The sequence below is a fragment of the Labrus bergylta genome, chromosome 20, assembly GCF_963930695.1.
Source record: "Labrus bergylta chromosome 20, fLabBer1.1, whole genome shotgun sequence".
NCBI classification, from domain to species: domain Eukaryota; kingdom Metazoa; phylum Chordata; class Actinopteri; order Labriformes; family Labridae; genus Labrus; species Labrus bergylta.
The window spans coordinates 21,351,655-21,366,104 of NC_089214.1; the positions used below are offsets into that span (position 1 = coordinate 21,351,655).

Sequence of the window (14,450 nt, forward strand, 5' to 3'; positions counted from 1 at the left end):
CCCCACGCCCTCCTCCAATATGTCTGGGGCGTATCACGTACCATGGTGTGCTACCTTTGAGATCCTCTATCTCTGTCTGGATCTTAATTGAAAATCAGAGGGGAGTGGGGGAAAGGAGATTGGGGGGGGGGGGGGGGGGATGGGGGGGTCTGGTATTGGCATGCAGAAGAGTGCATTTACAATTAAGGTGAGAACATCTTGCCATTTAAGGGGAGACAAAGGGGAGGGGATGGATGCTAATAACTGTAACTCGCATGAGAGGACGCTGTCACTGTTTCTTTTGTTCTGTTGATGATCATACATTAGAACCATTAAGGGCTCTTTGTATTTTTACCTCCAAGGAGAATGAAAGTCCTGTATTTTACTTTAGAAATGGAACTGAATGATCTCACCTCTCCTGTGATTACAAATGGAAAGATTGGATGTTGGGATTCCATTTTTGAAATCAGAGCAGTAAAGGGGAAATATGTTTTTTTTGTCAGTGTATCCTGTTTGGAGCAGATGCTCCGCCGAGCACCCTTCAATATTTGTGATATCACCCAACAGCAACTGCAGTTCTGCTTGCACTTGTTTACATGCAAACCATTCTTATTTGGGTTGTCATCCCCCATTTAACAAAAAGAGCTGCTTCATCTGTCACCGAGGGGCCGATGTCATCATGTCACTTTGCTGTCGACCGTACCTGACAATCCCAACTAAAATCAGACCGCCTCACAGGGCCGACTCCGGCTGACACAGGAAGAGACGGAGGTGGGGCAGGAAGAAAGGAATGACAGCACAGATGTATAATTCATTTATTCATCATCCGTCGCTATTCTCCTCTCATCATACCAAGCCCGCAAAAAAAAAAAAAAAAACAGCCTGCTCTCTCTTTTTTCAGTCTGCGCAAATGTCAGCTGTCTGGACGTGGCTGATACAGTGTGGGAGAGAAAGGACGTCTATTTTTTCAGCTGGAATTTCTGTTTTTTTTGTGTTATTCTGAACTGAACAGACAAAGAACATTGACAAAGAAACAGACCAGCAGGTGGGATCATACTGTCGTGCACAGTGTACAGAGAGTAATTGCGGAGAAAAGTGGTTCAGATGACTCAGAATCCAAAAGGGTGAGAAATCTGTGGGCAGTAGGAGAGGAGTTCACAGGGGCAGCCCAGCGGTGGTGTAAATTCGCTCAGTAGGAAATCAAATCTTTTGCTTTAAGCTGCTGCCGCCCATTTTAACACTGCCTCTGCTCTTACTTTGGTGCACGCAGAGCAATGACTAAATGAGCGGGATGGGGATCCAAAGGTAACCTGTAGAGAAGCAGCAGATTGTGTTGCTTTTAGCACCCTTTGGAGTTACAGGTACCTGCTGTTTGAACTTTCACGTAAGGGCTCCACAGCAGTGACTCTATTTAAAGAGGTGGCAATGGCTGTCCACACCTGTGCTTGCCAGCCGATTTAACCCTGACCCGCTGATAGTAGTGCTTCACAAACTTTCTTCAACTTCAGCCAAGTGCCCCCTGCCCAGTCTGAAATACAGTGTCTTTGGCAAAACTAATATTACGTACAGCTCCACCAGATTTACAAAAACAACACCCTTGTAGCTAAAAAGCATGGAAGGGTGGCCTTTCTGTACAGATAATTTGAAATAATGTGGATACTTCAGGTTACAGACATGGGTCTGTAGGCTTTCTTTGAGTTTTCTTTTCCTCTACTTTCTCTGTCTTCTCTCTGCTGTTCTATGTTTAAACCATGAACCCATTTACTTGACTGTCAGCTGACATTTAAATAACTAGTGTTCATCTTTGGGTACTCCAGGGGCGCTGGTGGCTCAGTGGTTGGTGCGCCCGCCCCATGTATGGAGGCTGTAATCCTCCAAGCGGACGGTCCAGGATCGAATCAAACCTGTGTCTCCATTCCTGCATGTCATTCCCCTCTCTCTCTCCCTGATTTCCGACTCTATCCACTGCCCTATCTCTCCAATAAAGGCCCAAAATGCCCCCCAAAAAAAAAAAAATCTTTGGGCACTCCAAAGTACCCAGAGATGTACTTATATCCCAGTGTGAGAAAAAGATTTCATACAGCAAAGTGATTCTTACCTCTGAACCTTAGTCACAGGTTGCATATGTCTTAAATTCAATTAGATAACTGGAAAGTTTGGTGAAGTTTGAAAGCTATTGCAGAAAACTTGTCAGCGTGAAATAAATCTGCGGCTCATTCCCAGAGGCATGTAACGGCTGGTATTAATCTTCAAGTCTACTTAAAGCCGACACACAAAGATTCACAGTCCATTAATAGAAATGCAGCACTCAATTACACATCTCGTATTCACTTTCTACTGGCTATTAATTTCCCCATAGGAACGCTGGTTGTAAGGAGATATAGTGCTCTGAAAGTCTTCATGCTCTGATCTGGAGGCTTCTTAAGCTCGAACCGAGTCTACTGGTGGGAAGAAAAGCCAACTACAAAAGGTCAACATGGAGAGACCCATGCTGGACTTTGGTGACCACTGAATTATTCCTTTTGCTTCTGCTGCTTTTTTTCACATTCTTAGAGAAAAACTAATTTGATAAAAGTAAGAAACAGCTTGACCATGTGACCGCCTCCCGGACAAGTTTGATAATCTGCAGAGTAGCACATTTATTCCTCAGCTTGTTCCTGCCAGTCCACGCCTACGGGCTATCTCTAATAGTGGGCCAAATCCATTTGGATAATACATTCCCTCATCTCTATTTCTTTAAGCAGTGTTTAAAAGCAATTTCCAGCACTCTGAGCAGATGCTTTCCTCCCTGTTCAAAGTCCTCCCATCATCTAAAATTAACTAGCGCTGAGGATTGCTCACAGGCAAATCCACAGCTTTAACTTGAATTTTACATCAACTTGTTCCTGTCTCCCGTCTGCCTCGCAGGAAGTTAAATGTGTCAAAGCGTACCTCAGCGTGTTGCTAAGTGGTGTGTGCTAAAAGCTTCACAATCACAATTCACCCAGGTGACTTGTGCCTATTTCTAAACTTCTTTTTACTCCAACTCTGAACCCTTTATAACCTCATTCAAAACTGACCCTAAAGAGGAGAGTCTCCAAGTTTCCAAGTTGAAGGAAACGTGCAGCTGGGTTTAGTCCAGCAGCGGGGGGGGTTCTGTTCATTAGCTTCAATGCCTGAGAGAGAAAGCAAGAGGTGAAGAGCCATGACCGGTGAGGGGCTTTTAGAAATGCTCGTTCTGAGGTTTGGGACGAGGCCGATTCAGCTGACCGCATTGGCGCATAGTTGGGCCGCAGAGCTGGGAGCCGTCTTCAATCACTGGATAAAACCCTGCATGAGATGTCAGTGCAGAGGTCTACACTGCTGGCATGTGCACCATATGGACACTAGATAGTTGAGATAATTCATACATTTCAGAGGAGAAAGATGAAGCCGTTCTTCAGACATAAATGTGCCTAGTTCATCTCCTTCATATTACTTAATGCCTGTGGAATATTTGATTGGACACCTGGTTTATAGACTGTATAAATAAAATACTGACGAGACCTTCCTGCCAATAAAACCATTACATTGAATTAAAGTGTTCCATCAGTGCCTCACTGAGGATCAGCTGCACCTGTGATTTGCTGCAATCTTCTTTTAATTGTGATGAAGTTGTGGAGAAAGAGAGAGACGGCGAGCGAGAGAACAAGATCAATTAAGACCTCTTTGTGTGTCGACTGACTCCTGCTTAGACCTCCTCTTTCATCCCGTGCCTGATGTACAGACACTTTAATAGAGTTAAAGCTGCACTGACTTGTCCAGTCTGCTGAACTGGAGAGTAACTGACGAGAACCAGGCAAAGACGGTATCCGCTTGTGTGGTAACATTGTGTGTGTGTGTGTGTGTGTGTGTGTGTGTGTGTGTGTGTGTGTGTGTGTGTGTGTGTGTGTGTGTGTGTGTGTGTGTGTGTGTGTGTGTGTGTGTGTGCAGGTTAATTTCACTGAACTGCTCACCAGTCACAAAAGACCCTTTTCTACAGCATGCAACAACCTTTACTTAGTAATGAGGAGCTGTGCATATGAAAGGCTGTGCAGGTCGAACACACACACAGTGCACAACCCAGGCGGCTGCAGGTAACACACTCAAGGTGAGCACAGAAAACAGAGGCATGTATGACAAGCTTGTAGCGATGGATGACCACAGAGATATGGTTAATATTCATAAAAACAAGAGGACACTATTAGCATTTAAGGGAAAATGTATTCCTGTGTGTGTGTGGGTACTAGGTGATGTTAAAATCAATGCTATCTAAATGGACGTTTGAGATAAGTCAAATTGTGGCCGTGTTTGAGTTTATGTGCACGTGCTGCGGGGCAGTTTGCATTTATATGTACTTGTGCTGAAAGCCTGATGGGGAAAACACATGTGCTTAATCGAACACTTGTGATTCTTAGTTACATTCCTGGAGATAGAGACTATTAGGGAGTCAACCGAAGTAGGCAGTCTGCTGCATTGTTAGCTCTGAAGTTTGTTTGTTAACGTCTATGCGGACCTTTTCCACTTTATATGTTAATTTGTGAAATTGTTTACCAGCCAATGTGTATCTAAACACTCGTGAGACCGAGGACGCCTGTGCAGCAGTGTGTGTGTGTGTGTGTGTGTGTGTGTGAGAGTTTGTCAGGAGTCCTTTTCCATCTCTGCTGCTTGACAGAGTGTGTCAGAGCTGCCGGGGAAATGATGTTTCCACCTGTGACATCTCACAAAGACAGAGAAGGACACAGTCTAGTTCTCTCTCTTTCATTTTCTGCGTCTCTCTCGCTGTCCATTTCTCTTCCCTCTCACCTTAACCAGAATTGACAACTATCCTCCACTCTGTCGGTGATATCCAGAATGTGCTCCAAGCCTCGGGGACAGTGGTAGTCTTGTTATATCTGGCAGTGACAGTGCCCCTAGTGGCCATATTATAGGGGGGGGGGGAGTGATGCATTTCAACAACAACAAAAAGACAGAAATAGATTTTGTAAACATTTTATTGCGTGGGGATTATGGAAGCATGCCTAAATGTCTTTGCATTAGACTCATTGGGGATTAGGATCTTTCATCCTTTTTACAAACTACTATAAGACTTATTAAGGGTCTTTAGGCATTGAGGGAGGGGTGGAGTGTGTCTGTGTTATTAGAGTTTCTGATACTAAAATCTTAGAAAGTAAAGACAGTGCAAAAGTGTTTCATTGGCAGATTTGACCTAAAGCATACAAACTGTGGAACCTGCAGGACCAAAGATAGATACACAAATCTGATGATGGGCACTGGCTTAGTGCGTTGCCACTATTATTGAAGTGACAACCCAGCATCTGATGCTCTCTGCCCATTGTGACCACAGCATCAATAGTTGGATATAAGACTTCACACAGCAGCTGTTGGTATATGTTCCTATATCAGATGACCGTCACATTATAGATTTACACATCAGATATCGTTGTGACACCAACATGAATACAGAATGTAGAACTAGAGAACAAACTTAACCTGTGATGCAGAGCTAACATTAGTTATGTTCTTCTACAAGCTTAACAGCTGCGTTTAATCATCACAGACTATGCTGTGTTAGCAAATGTTTTTTTTTTTAATAAATATTCATTATGCACAGCTTTTTCTTGCTGATGCTCCTGGTCTGTACTGGTTTCATGCAGCTCTTTCCTGACTCTGCTCGCTGGCTAGTAGAGGAAGATCATTTCATTAATCACCCGACCTGACGAACAATAAAATACCATCCACCACAGGTCACTCAGAGACGACAACTTTTCTTAAAGTTCTATGACTTTTGATCCACTTCTGAAGAATATCTCAGTCCCTCTACACGTTTAGTGAGTTTACATGTAAAGCCCTTTTTTTCCCAAAAGTGCCGTAACTAAGCTCAGCCTTCATCACTTCTTTGTACATTCATACTGAATCCTGCACACACGGCACTGGGCTAACCCGCTAACTACGCTGAAACTGTCTCGCCTCTGTAACGCATCTGTTACTACCTCTGAGGACGGGATCACTTTGTCCCCCTATTACGCCTCTGAAGCATTAAATATCGCGGCTTGAAACGGCGTTCTGAATACGGCTTATGCAAAGTGTCAGGTTTCATACAGAAGGACATTACAGTATTATGTATTGTGCACTCCCTGATTTTCTTTTCCAATGTTGAAGTTTGTCACGACTGTAAAAGCAGCAGAGAACTCCACAGGTTCCTCCTCTGATGACCTTTACATTGTTTTTAACATAAGCTTTACACGGACAGTAATAATGAAAGTAAAGCTGATTACATCTGAGGACAGCTTGCATTCAAACCTACAGATGCTGTAGTGAAACTCCGCCCCGTTAATGTTAGCTTGTTAACCAATAGTGCTTCTTCAGATGCATGTATACCGTTTGTCTTATTCCACACGTGGTATTTGCTGTCAGCTTTTTTTTTTATTGCTTTTTGAAAACATTTGTCCCCCATCGACTTCATATCATGGTTTCATTGATGTTTGATACAGTAAGTGCTTTAATAAAACATGCTATTGGAGCCCTCGGGGAACCAAGTCAAAAGCATTCAGATTCTTCCTATGCAGACAGAATTATAGATTGAGTTGATGAATATTAAAGTGAACTATCAGGGGGGATGAAGACACTCTATCAGTCAGTTTAAAGGAGACTGTGAATGCTGTACACCAGTTGTAAACAAACTTGATTACTAGCGTCAAAGTATAAATACTCACAGTCTAAAATGACTCAGATGTTGTTTTCTTTTCTTGGCCTGCCAAGGAAAGCATATAAGATCATAACTCATGTTCAACAGCTTCCTATCTTACTGTCAATGAGCAGTAACCAGGAGGGCAAACTCTTAGTCAACGACCTGTTAACTAAAGACTACAGCCATGAAAAAGTTACTAATAAGGGCTTAATAATTACTAATAAGCTGCCACTATGCTACTAATTAGCATGCCAATAAGCAGCTAGTTAAAGGAAGAATGTGCGACTTTTTGATCCCAGTAGATGTCGCCCTTGAGCCCCAGCATGAAACCAAAACAAACAGCTGTTTGGCCACACCTCCTCCATACTGAAGCCTCCGCTCTCCTCCAGCGACACACCTCCAACCTCTCTCCACTCACGTTCACATGAAGGAGTTATCAATTAGAATGCACCATTAAGCTCAAACGGCAGACAAAATTGTCCTTTGCCTGTATCCTGCATTGTTGTGTTAGCAGGCTAATGTTAGCGCTCTTTAGTTAGCTCGTAGCTTCATATTGCACATAAATTGACACAAGATCTAAAGACACTTAAGTAACATCTAAATAAGCAGTGAGTATGTTCTTCTTCTTCTCTCTAGTCCTTGACTAAAACAGCTTTATACAGGTCCGTCCCGTCCATGTAAACACGGATCTGACAACAGTACAGACACCCACAGAGGATGTGTTGGATTTCTGCTATATTTTGCTATGAGCAGAAGCTACATCAGCTGATCTTGTTGTGGGTTTTAATAGCTTTGCATAACATTTGGTAGTTTAGTTGATTCTGCCTTAATGTTTCCATGCAAATTTAACACCCTGTTATTATTATGGGGGGTCAATCATAGGAAATGTGCTAAACCGGGTTCAATAAAAGCCTTCAACATGGATGGATGTTCATTAACATGGATACAGTTATCAGATTCTCATTATCAGTACAGTGCCATAAAAAAGTGATTGGTTTATGTCAGACGTCTTCACAAGTTCAGTAGGACTTTCAGTGCAAGGACACATTAAGCTGCTAAATGAGCAGGAAAACAGAAAAACACACTGGCTTCACAGCGTTAAAACAGCAAAAGGAAGCAGAACGCTTGTGTTGTTGGAAGGAGACAAGTTCCTTAGCCTCTCCGCGGCTTCAAAGCTGCTTCGCTTCTGCACTTTGAGAGTTAGAGGTTCACACTCCACGAGGCGCTCCTCCAAACGTCTCCTGAGCATGAGATCCTGTTTGCAAACGCGTGAAGCTTGCATTTCTTTGAAACCCGTTTTTTTTTTTTTTGCCTCTGAAGGAAGTTGGTGGTGTGTTTTGCTGAGAATTAGATCAATTACCAAGGGGGGGCACTTTTATAAGAGAGAAATATTCATACAGGATGTGGGGGGCTGGTGCAATGAAGGGTTATAGTCTCTGTACTCGAGAGCTGTATGCAGGTACCATTAAAACGGCTTCCACTGAACGTCCTCACATCCTAGAATCTGATGTGATGTTTGTAAAAAAAAGCATCACTTCTGTTATCTGCATACTTACAGTGCAAAGACATGCAGAGTTAGTCGGAACAGACACACCCAGCACCTGCACTCCATCAACTTTTGGGATGAAAACCAGGTGGAAACTGGATACATTCCTCCTGCATCTGCTGAAACCGCCTGTATTAGGAGCTGCCATGATTCTGCACTAAATTGTGTTCCTGACACTGTCCCACATTCCTCTCCTAAGAGAAAAAACCCTTTTATCTTTTTTATTTATCCAGATTATTCTGCAAAAGCCTGGACATCAGCCGGTGCATGTTATCTGTTTCACTGTAAATCACTTCGACGTTGTTCTTCCTGTTTGGATTTGAAACTAATGAAGGAGGAGGGAGATACCACCGAGTGAATAATGTGACGGGTCAGGACATGGCGCTCAAATGAACTTGTGCAGATATGCAAAGCAATAATTTACGACCTTTATTTATCCAGTGAGGCCTGACAGAAAACACATGCTGGATTCCATCACCTCCCTGAGTAATGCACTCTTTCACCCTCAACAAAACAGTCCTGAACACTGAGCGGCTCTAGAAGGTTGTACTCTGCAACCTGGTCTCAGGATGTGAACCGACTCGATACTACTGTACCAACACAAAGCTGATAAAAAAGGAAATTATCGCTCATAATACCAATAAAAAAGTCTGTTATACAGCAGTAACAAATAAAACTTTGGACGTCCACACACAGCCAGTTTAACAAACATCTAAAAGCATGCGGCTGTAATATTTACAGCCTGTTTTATATTCATTTGAGGCCCGTAAAGCTGACATGATGAAACAACAGTTCGTAACAACAGGGCCGCTTCAAGAACAAGCGAACGAAGGCAACACAGGCGTACATCCTCACACAGTCAAACTAGAAACGCATGTGCACATCCACACACAGAACACACACCCATTAGATATTGGCAAGGGATGTCAGGAGGGGAAAAGTAGGTCAATGTGTGTGTCTTGTGAGAGATGGGAATTCTGCCTCCAAAAACAACTGTTTATCTCGAGGGTGGGGGGGGGGGGGGGGGGTTGCATTTTAACAGAAAAAAGGTGTGGGGTTTTTTATTTACCAGGAACCTGATGAGGGAAAAGACTGAAAGAGGAAAAGTACAGAGTAACATATAAAAACACACATTCACAAAATCTAAGAAAGAAAAAAAAGAAAGGTGAAAAAGGTGTTAAAGGTGACATATTCTCCTCCTTTTCAAATTGTTTAAAAAAGTCTCAGAGCACCTCAAAACAAGTGTGTGACGTTTCTTGTTCTAAATCCACTCTGATGCTGTATTTGATCATGCCTATAAACCCCTCTATTTCAGCCCTGCTCAGAACAGGCTGTTTCTGTGTCTGTACCTTTAAATATGTAAATGAGCTGTGTGTCTGACCACGCCCCCTCTCTGGAGGGGTTGGGTGTCTCGGGCTTTCTCGCTCCATGCCCTATTGTTTACGGTGAGAAGGCAGACTCAGAGGACAGAACAAACACCTAGCTGTGGGAATGTCACCAACCTGGGGGAGGGGTTACTGCCCTTTGTGATGTCATAAAGGGAAAATCTCCAAACGGCCTGTTTGAGCACACATTTTCTGAAAAGTGGAGCAGGCAGAAGACGGAGAGGATGGACTTCTCTCATCATTGGGGGGTTTGTAGACTAGGGACACATTTTAGTGTTAGAGAAACATGGTGAAGAGTATTTAGTATAATATGTGACCTTCAAATAAAAGGGTCTCTGCAATACTTGTATGTAAGTCTTTATCTACCTCGTAGTAATCAGTGCCAGGTGCTTTTCATTACTCCTTTTTTTGTGCGGGGAAGTAAGCCAAAATGGAATTACTATTACAAGCCGTCTCACTCACTGCTCTGTGTGTGAACAAAGTCTCACATAGCCTTGGTCAACGGGGGAGGATGAGGAGGAGGACAGAGAAAATCTGAGTTTGTGAAATTCCACCAGGTGAAGAAAGAACAAAAGAAGAAAACGCCTGAATTACAATTATCCTACAAGCCGAACAGCTACTTTTGTGCTTTGTGTATGCACTGTAGGGGTGTGGAGCTGTGGCCTTGGCAAGGTGTCTCCCGTGGGGAAGCAAGGCTGCATAATACTGCGGGGCCAGAGGTGAGACTTTCACAGCTCTGCACAATACATATTCAATACGTACAGGACCCCGGCTGCACTGCTGCGAGAGCTTAATTAAAAAGTAACAGTTCCAATACAGCAGAGTCTGTCTGACCCACATCCCCTGCTGGCTCAATATGCCTGTTAATGCTGTGTGTGTGTGTGTGTGTGTGTGTGTGTGTGTGTGTGTGTGTGTGTGTGTGTGTGTGTGTGTGTGTGTGTGTGTGTGTGTGTGTGTGTGTGTGTGTGAGTGTGTGAGTGTATAGCACAATATTGGGGGCACTTGAAAAGGAAAATGAGAAACAGTTCAGTCAGAAAGAAAGAGGACACACACTACGTTTAAGCAGCTGTTAGTGTTTGCGTAAAAGAGAACATGTGTCTGTGTGGGCATGTGTGTGCGTACATGTTTGTGTGTGTGTGTGTGTGTGTGTGTGTGTGTGTGTGTGTGTGTGTGTGTGTGTGTGTGTGTGTGTGTATGGGCATGTGTGTGTGTGTGTGTGTGTTTGTGACTTTGAGAACATGAATTATTCACAATAACCCAAGGCAGTGGTTTGTGGCACACTTCTTCATTGTGTGCAAACGTCATGCACGTGTGTGTGTGTGTGTGTGTTTGTGTGTGTGTGAGTCTGTGGTTGTGTTGTAAGTGTATGTGTGTGGTTGTGTGTGTGTGTGTGTGCGTGTATGTGTGTGAGAAAGTCTGAGTGCAGTTCAGCCGTATGCTGTAGTCCTAATCCACTATGACAAAGCTCTGACATCATCTGAACAACAGGCATGCTGAGCAAATCCACTCATTCATAATGAATGAGAGAGAGAGAGAGAGAGAGAGAGAGAGAGAGAGAGAGAGAGAGAGAGAGAGAGAGAGAGAGAGAGAGAGAGAGTCTCAGGGAAATAAAAACACTGAAACAAATAAATAAATGGAGCCTCTCTATTTGCATTTCTCCTTGAAAAAAGTCAAGGGTTCAGTTGGAGAATGCTTTAGTCATGTGACCTTAACCAGCCAATAACAAGGAGGACAAAATACCTTGTATAAAGAGACTGATTTGCAGATTTACGTCTCTCTGCCAACCATTTAAGACGCAGTTAACATATTTCACAGCTCGACAGAGTAACTGTGGCCAGGAGGGGGACTGTGTTTATGTTTTGAAAAATATTAGAATATATATTCATACAAATATTTACCTTGAAAACAAAGCATGAGCATCAGTGGGCGTACTAAAGAAAAAAAGAAAAGTGGCTCTACAATTATTTAAAGGAGCAACATCATAACAGAGAATGTAAAAAAAAATCCCCTCCCCTCGCCTGGTATCTCCACCCATGGACTCCACCCCCAGCTTAGAACAAAACTTTTGTGCAGGTCAGCCATTTTTATTCTCTCTACAGAGGAGTGATGTCTACCTGGAAAACTCATTACATTTAAAGAGACACACACACCAAAACGGAGCATTCTGAGAGAGCTGGTTTATACAGGGTCACAAACCTCCTCTGGTGCTTGATTCATGTTATATTCTGACCAAAGCACAGCTCAGATGTTTCATTTAGACCACAGGGGACTGTTTGAAAAGATGGCGGAGGGGGATAATATGTCATCTTTAAGTATTCTCTGGCAGTTTTCCAGAGATATCACTTTGACAAGAATGGGACAGACAGCCATATGAACATGTATGTATGGAGTGACAACTTTAAAACATGTAAGAGTGAAAACAACCTATATATTTTTTTTTTAAAGCCGCCCTGAGTGTTTCACTTAGATTAGAACGAAGAAGTGATTGCATGCCAGGTCTTCACGTTTCCTGTGCCTGAACACTGCAATCATACAGGAAATGCCATGAGGGATTTCAGAAAGAATGATTATACCTTAAACAATGCACAGCTGTAACTTCCTGTTCTTGAAGGTGTCACATAAGTGATTTAAAAAAGACCCTGCTATTTTATAAAAATAGGCACAAAGTGAGGCTGTGGTGCTGACATTTCATCACTTCCTTCTCTGTCTTTATGGTTTCTTGTCAATGAGCCCTGGGGTCAAATTCATAAAGGGGCTGCATTTGAGTCTCAGGGTGCAGATAGACGAGAGACAGAGGGGAGATGGGGTTGAAGAGGTGAGTCCCACACAGTCTGACCGATCCTTAATACAACACACACACAGCCATGTATGTTACTTCTGCAGTGACCAGGGCACACAAACTTAACCACATGGTCTTATAAAACTGCATTACCTAAAAGTTTCTCACATTTCGGAGGACTCTAAATGCAGCGCTGATGTGAGACTTTCCCATAACAAACTTAGAATGTGATATGAAAATGTTATTTTCTGGTTTGTTAAGTTCAGGTAGTCTGGATTACTCGACGAAGGAAAGCCATCATGCTATGTAATAAATGTGTGCAAGAACTTGCAATAACTACAAACTCCGAATATAGCCCTGTGAAATAGCATATTTGTAGGATTTTCCACCAATTTCTGCAGAATATTAAACCAGGAGATCTCATTCCCTGGGTCCTGGACCAGTCAGGAAACCTCTCACCACTCAGGGGGAAAAAAATCATTAACCTGCAGGAATCATCATTTAACAACACAAATATAGAAAACTTAACCTAAACGTCTGCACACTGTACATAAAGATACAACTTCTGTCTGAAGCCCATCATGTTATAATATATATAAGATAATTATAGATAAGATAAGATAAGATAAGACAATCCTTTATTTATCCCACAATGGGGAAATTCACATTTTTAAATAATGCATCTGACCATGCACAACAAGTAAGCACAACCCCCCTACCCACCATTCGTTCTGACTGGGCAGCTCGTGGATCCAGGGTACCGGGTTCTCCCCCACAAAGCCCATGTCATCGTGGGAGCTGGAGGACGATTGGTCGGAGAGGTGAGCAGGAAGCAGGGTCGGCCTATCGTCTTCGATCATCACGATGTCATCCTGAGGCATGTTCACAGTCGGAGAGAGCTGGTAGTTACCTGAGAGAGAGAGAGGGGAAAAGAGCAGGATCACTTTTTTAAACATCTCTTCATAACTATATGACACGTCAATACTCCCAACAGCCAATTAGTGATAACAAAATGTGATAAAACCTGACGAGACAATCTGTGTGCATGCTGAGGCAAAGTCAGACATGTACACAAACTCCTCTATAGACGTGTTTGTGCACACTCAATCATTTTATCTTTGGTAATTACCAAGATAATAATGTATACAGAGATAACTGTGAGCTAGAGAATCAAACTAAGAAAAGTAAACATCTGGGAATGTCTGAAGGACGAACGCATTCCTCTAAAAGTAAAAGTGCTTATCAGGTGTGTATGTCAATGCTGCACACATACAAAGATGCTGCATGACAAACACAAAAATGTGGAAAAACTGAGAAGATTATGAATATACAATGTGCTGCACGGACGCAAACGACAGGACAAAGTCACCATCGAGACTCCCAGCAGAAGCCACAAAATAATGTCTGCCATCTACAATCCAGTCTCGTAATGTCCTAGTCAAAAGTTACAGAGCAGAGAAGTCGTTTTTTTTTTCTCCCATCCTCCTTCACTATTCTCCAAGGACAAAAATGAGCCGGAGAAGAGCCCCCCCCCCCCCCCCCCCCTGATCTGTATTCTCTCCTGCCTGACCCTCCCTGCTGAGGACTTCTTTGAATCGCTCCTTCTCTGCTCCTCGCGAGTCAAAGTCAATGGGAAAAGTGCTGCAGCGGCTGACACTCAGCAGCGAGGGCAGGAGGAGGGTTGTTCAACGGCATGAGAAGTGCCGTTACAATACCAAGGTGGAAGATTCACCGTGCACATTTATCAGCGGGTGACTTTAGTCTGGAATACATAAAAAATTAAAGAAAGGACATCTTAAAAAAAAGATCAGAATGTAACCGCACACCTGTTTGCTATTAGACAAGGTTTACAGAAATGATGGACTTCCTGCTCTTTGCTTGTGTTTCCATTATCAGAGAGGCGTTTTGTACATTTTAATAGCTCAGGAACAATTGTGTGTAATCACTAGCAGCAGACAACAATATTTACCCTGGCAGGATCCCAACATGAATCTGAGAGGCATTTCATTTCACGGGGGCCCCGACCAATGATAAACAGCATACTGTGGAAGTAATCCTGAGCACCCAATCAAC

The 14,450-nt window shown here is 43.0% G+C and overlaps 1 protein-coding gene across 3 annotated transcripts in view; it reads right to left on the bottom strand.

Annotated features, from left to right (window-relative positions):
• The window catches only part of LOC109981977 (partitioning defective 3 homolog), a 377,174-nt gene that overhangs the window by 122,118 nt on the left and 240,606 nt on the right, over positions 1 to 14,450 (bottom strand). For all 3 annotated transcript variants that reach the window (XM_065949089.1, XM_065949090.1, XM_020630999.3), the window contains exon 16: positions 13,101 to 13,287. In XM_065949089.1, coding sequence (XP_065805161.1) covers positions 13,101 to 13,287 — 187 coding nt within the window. The remainder of the gene's footprint in view (positions 1 to 13,100; positions 13,288 to 14,450) is intronic.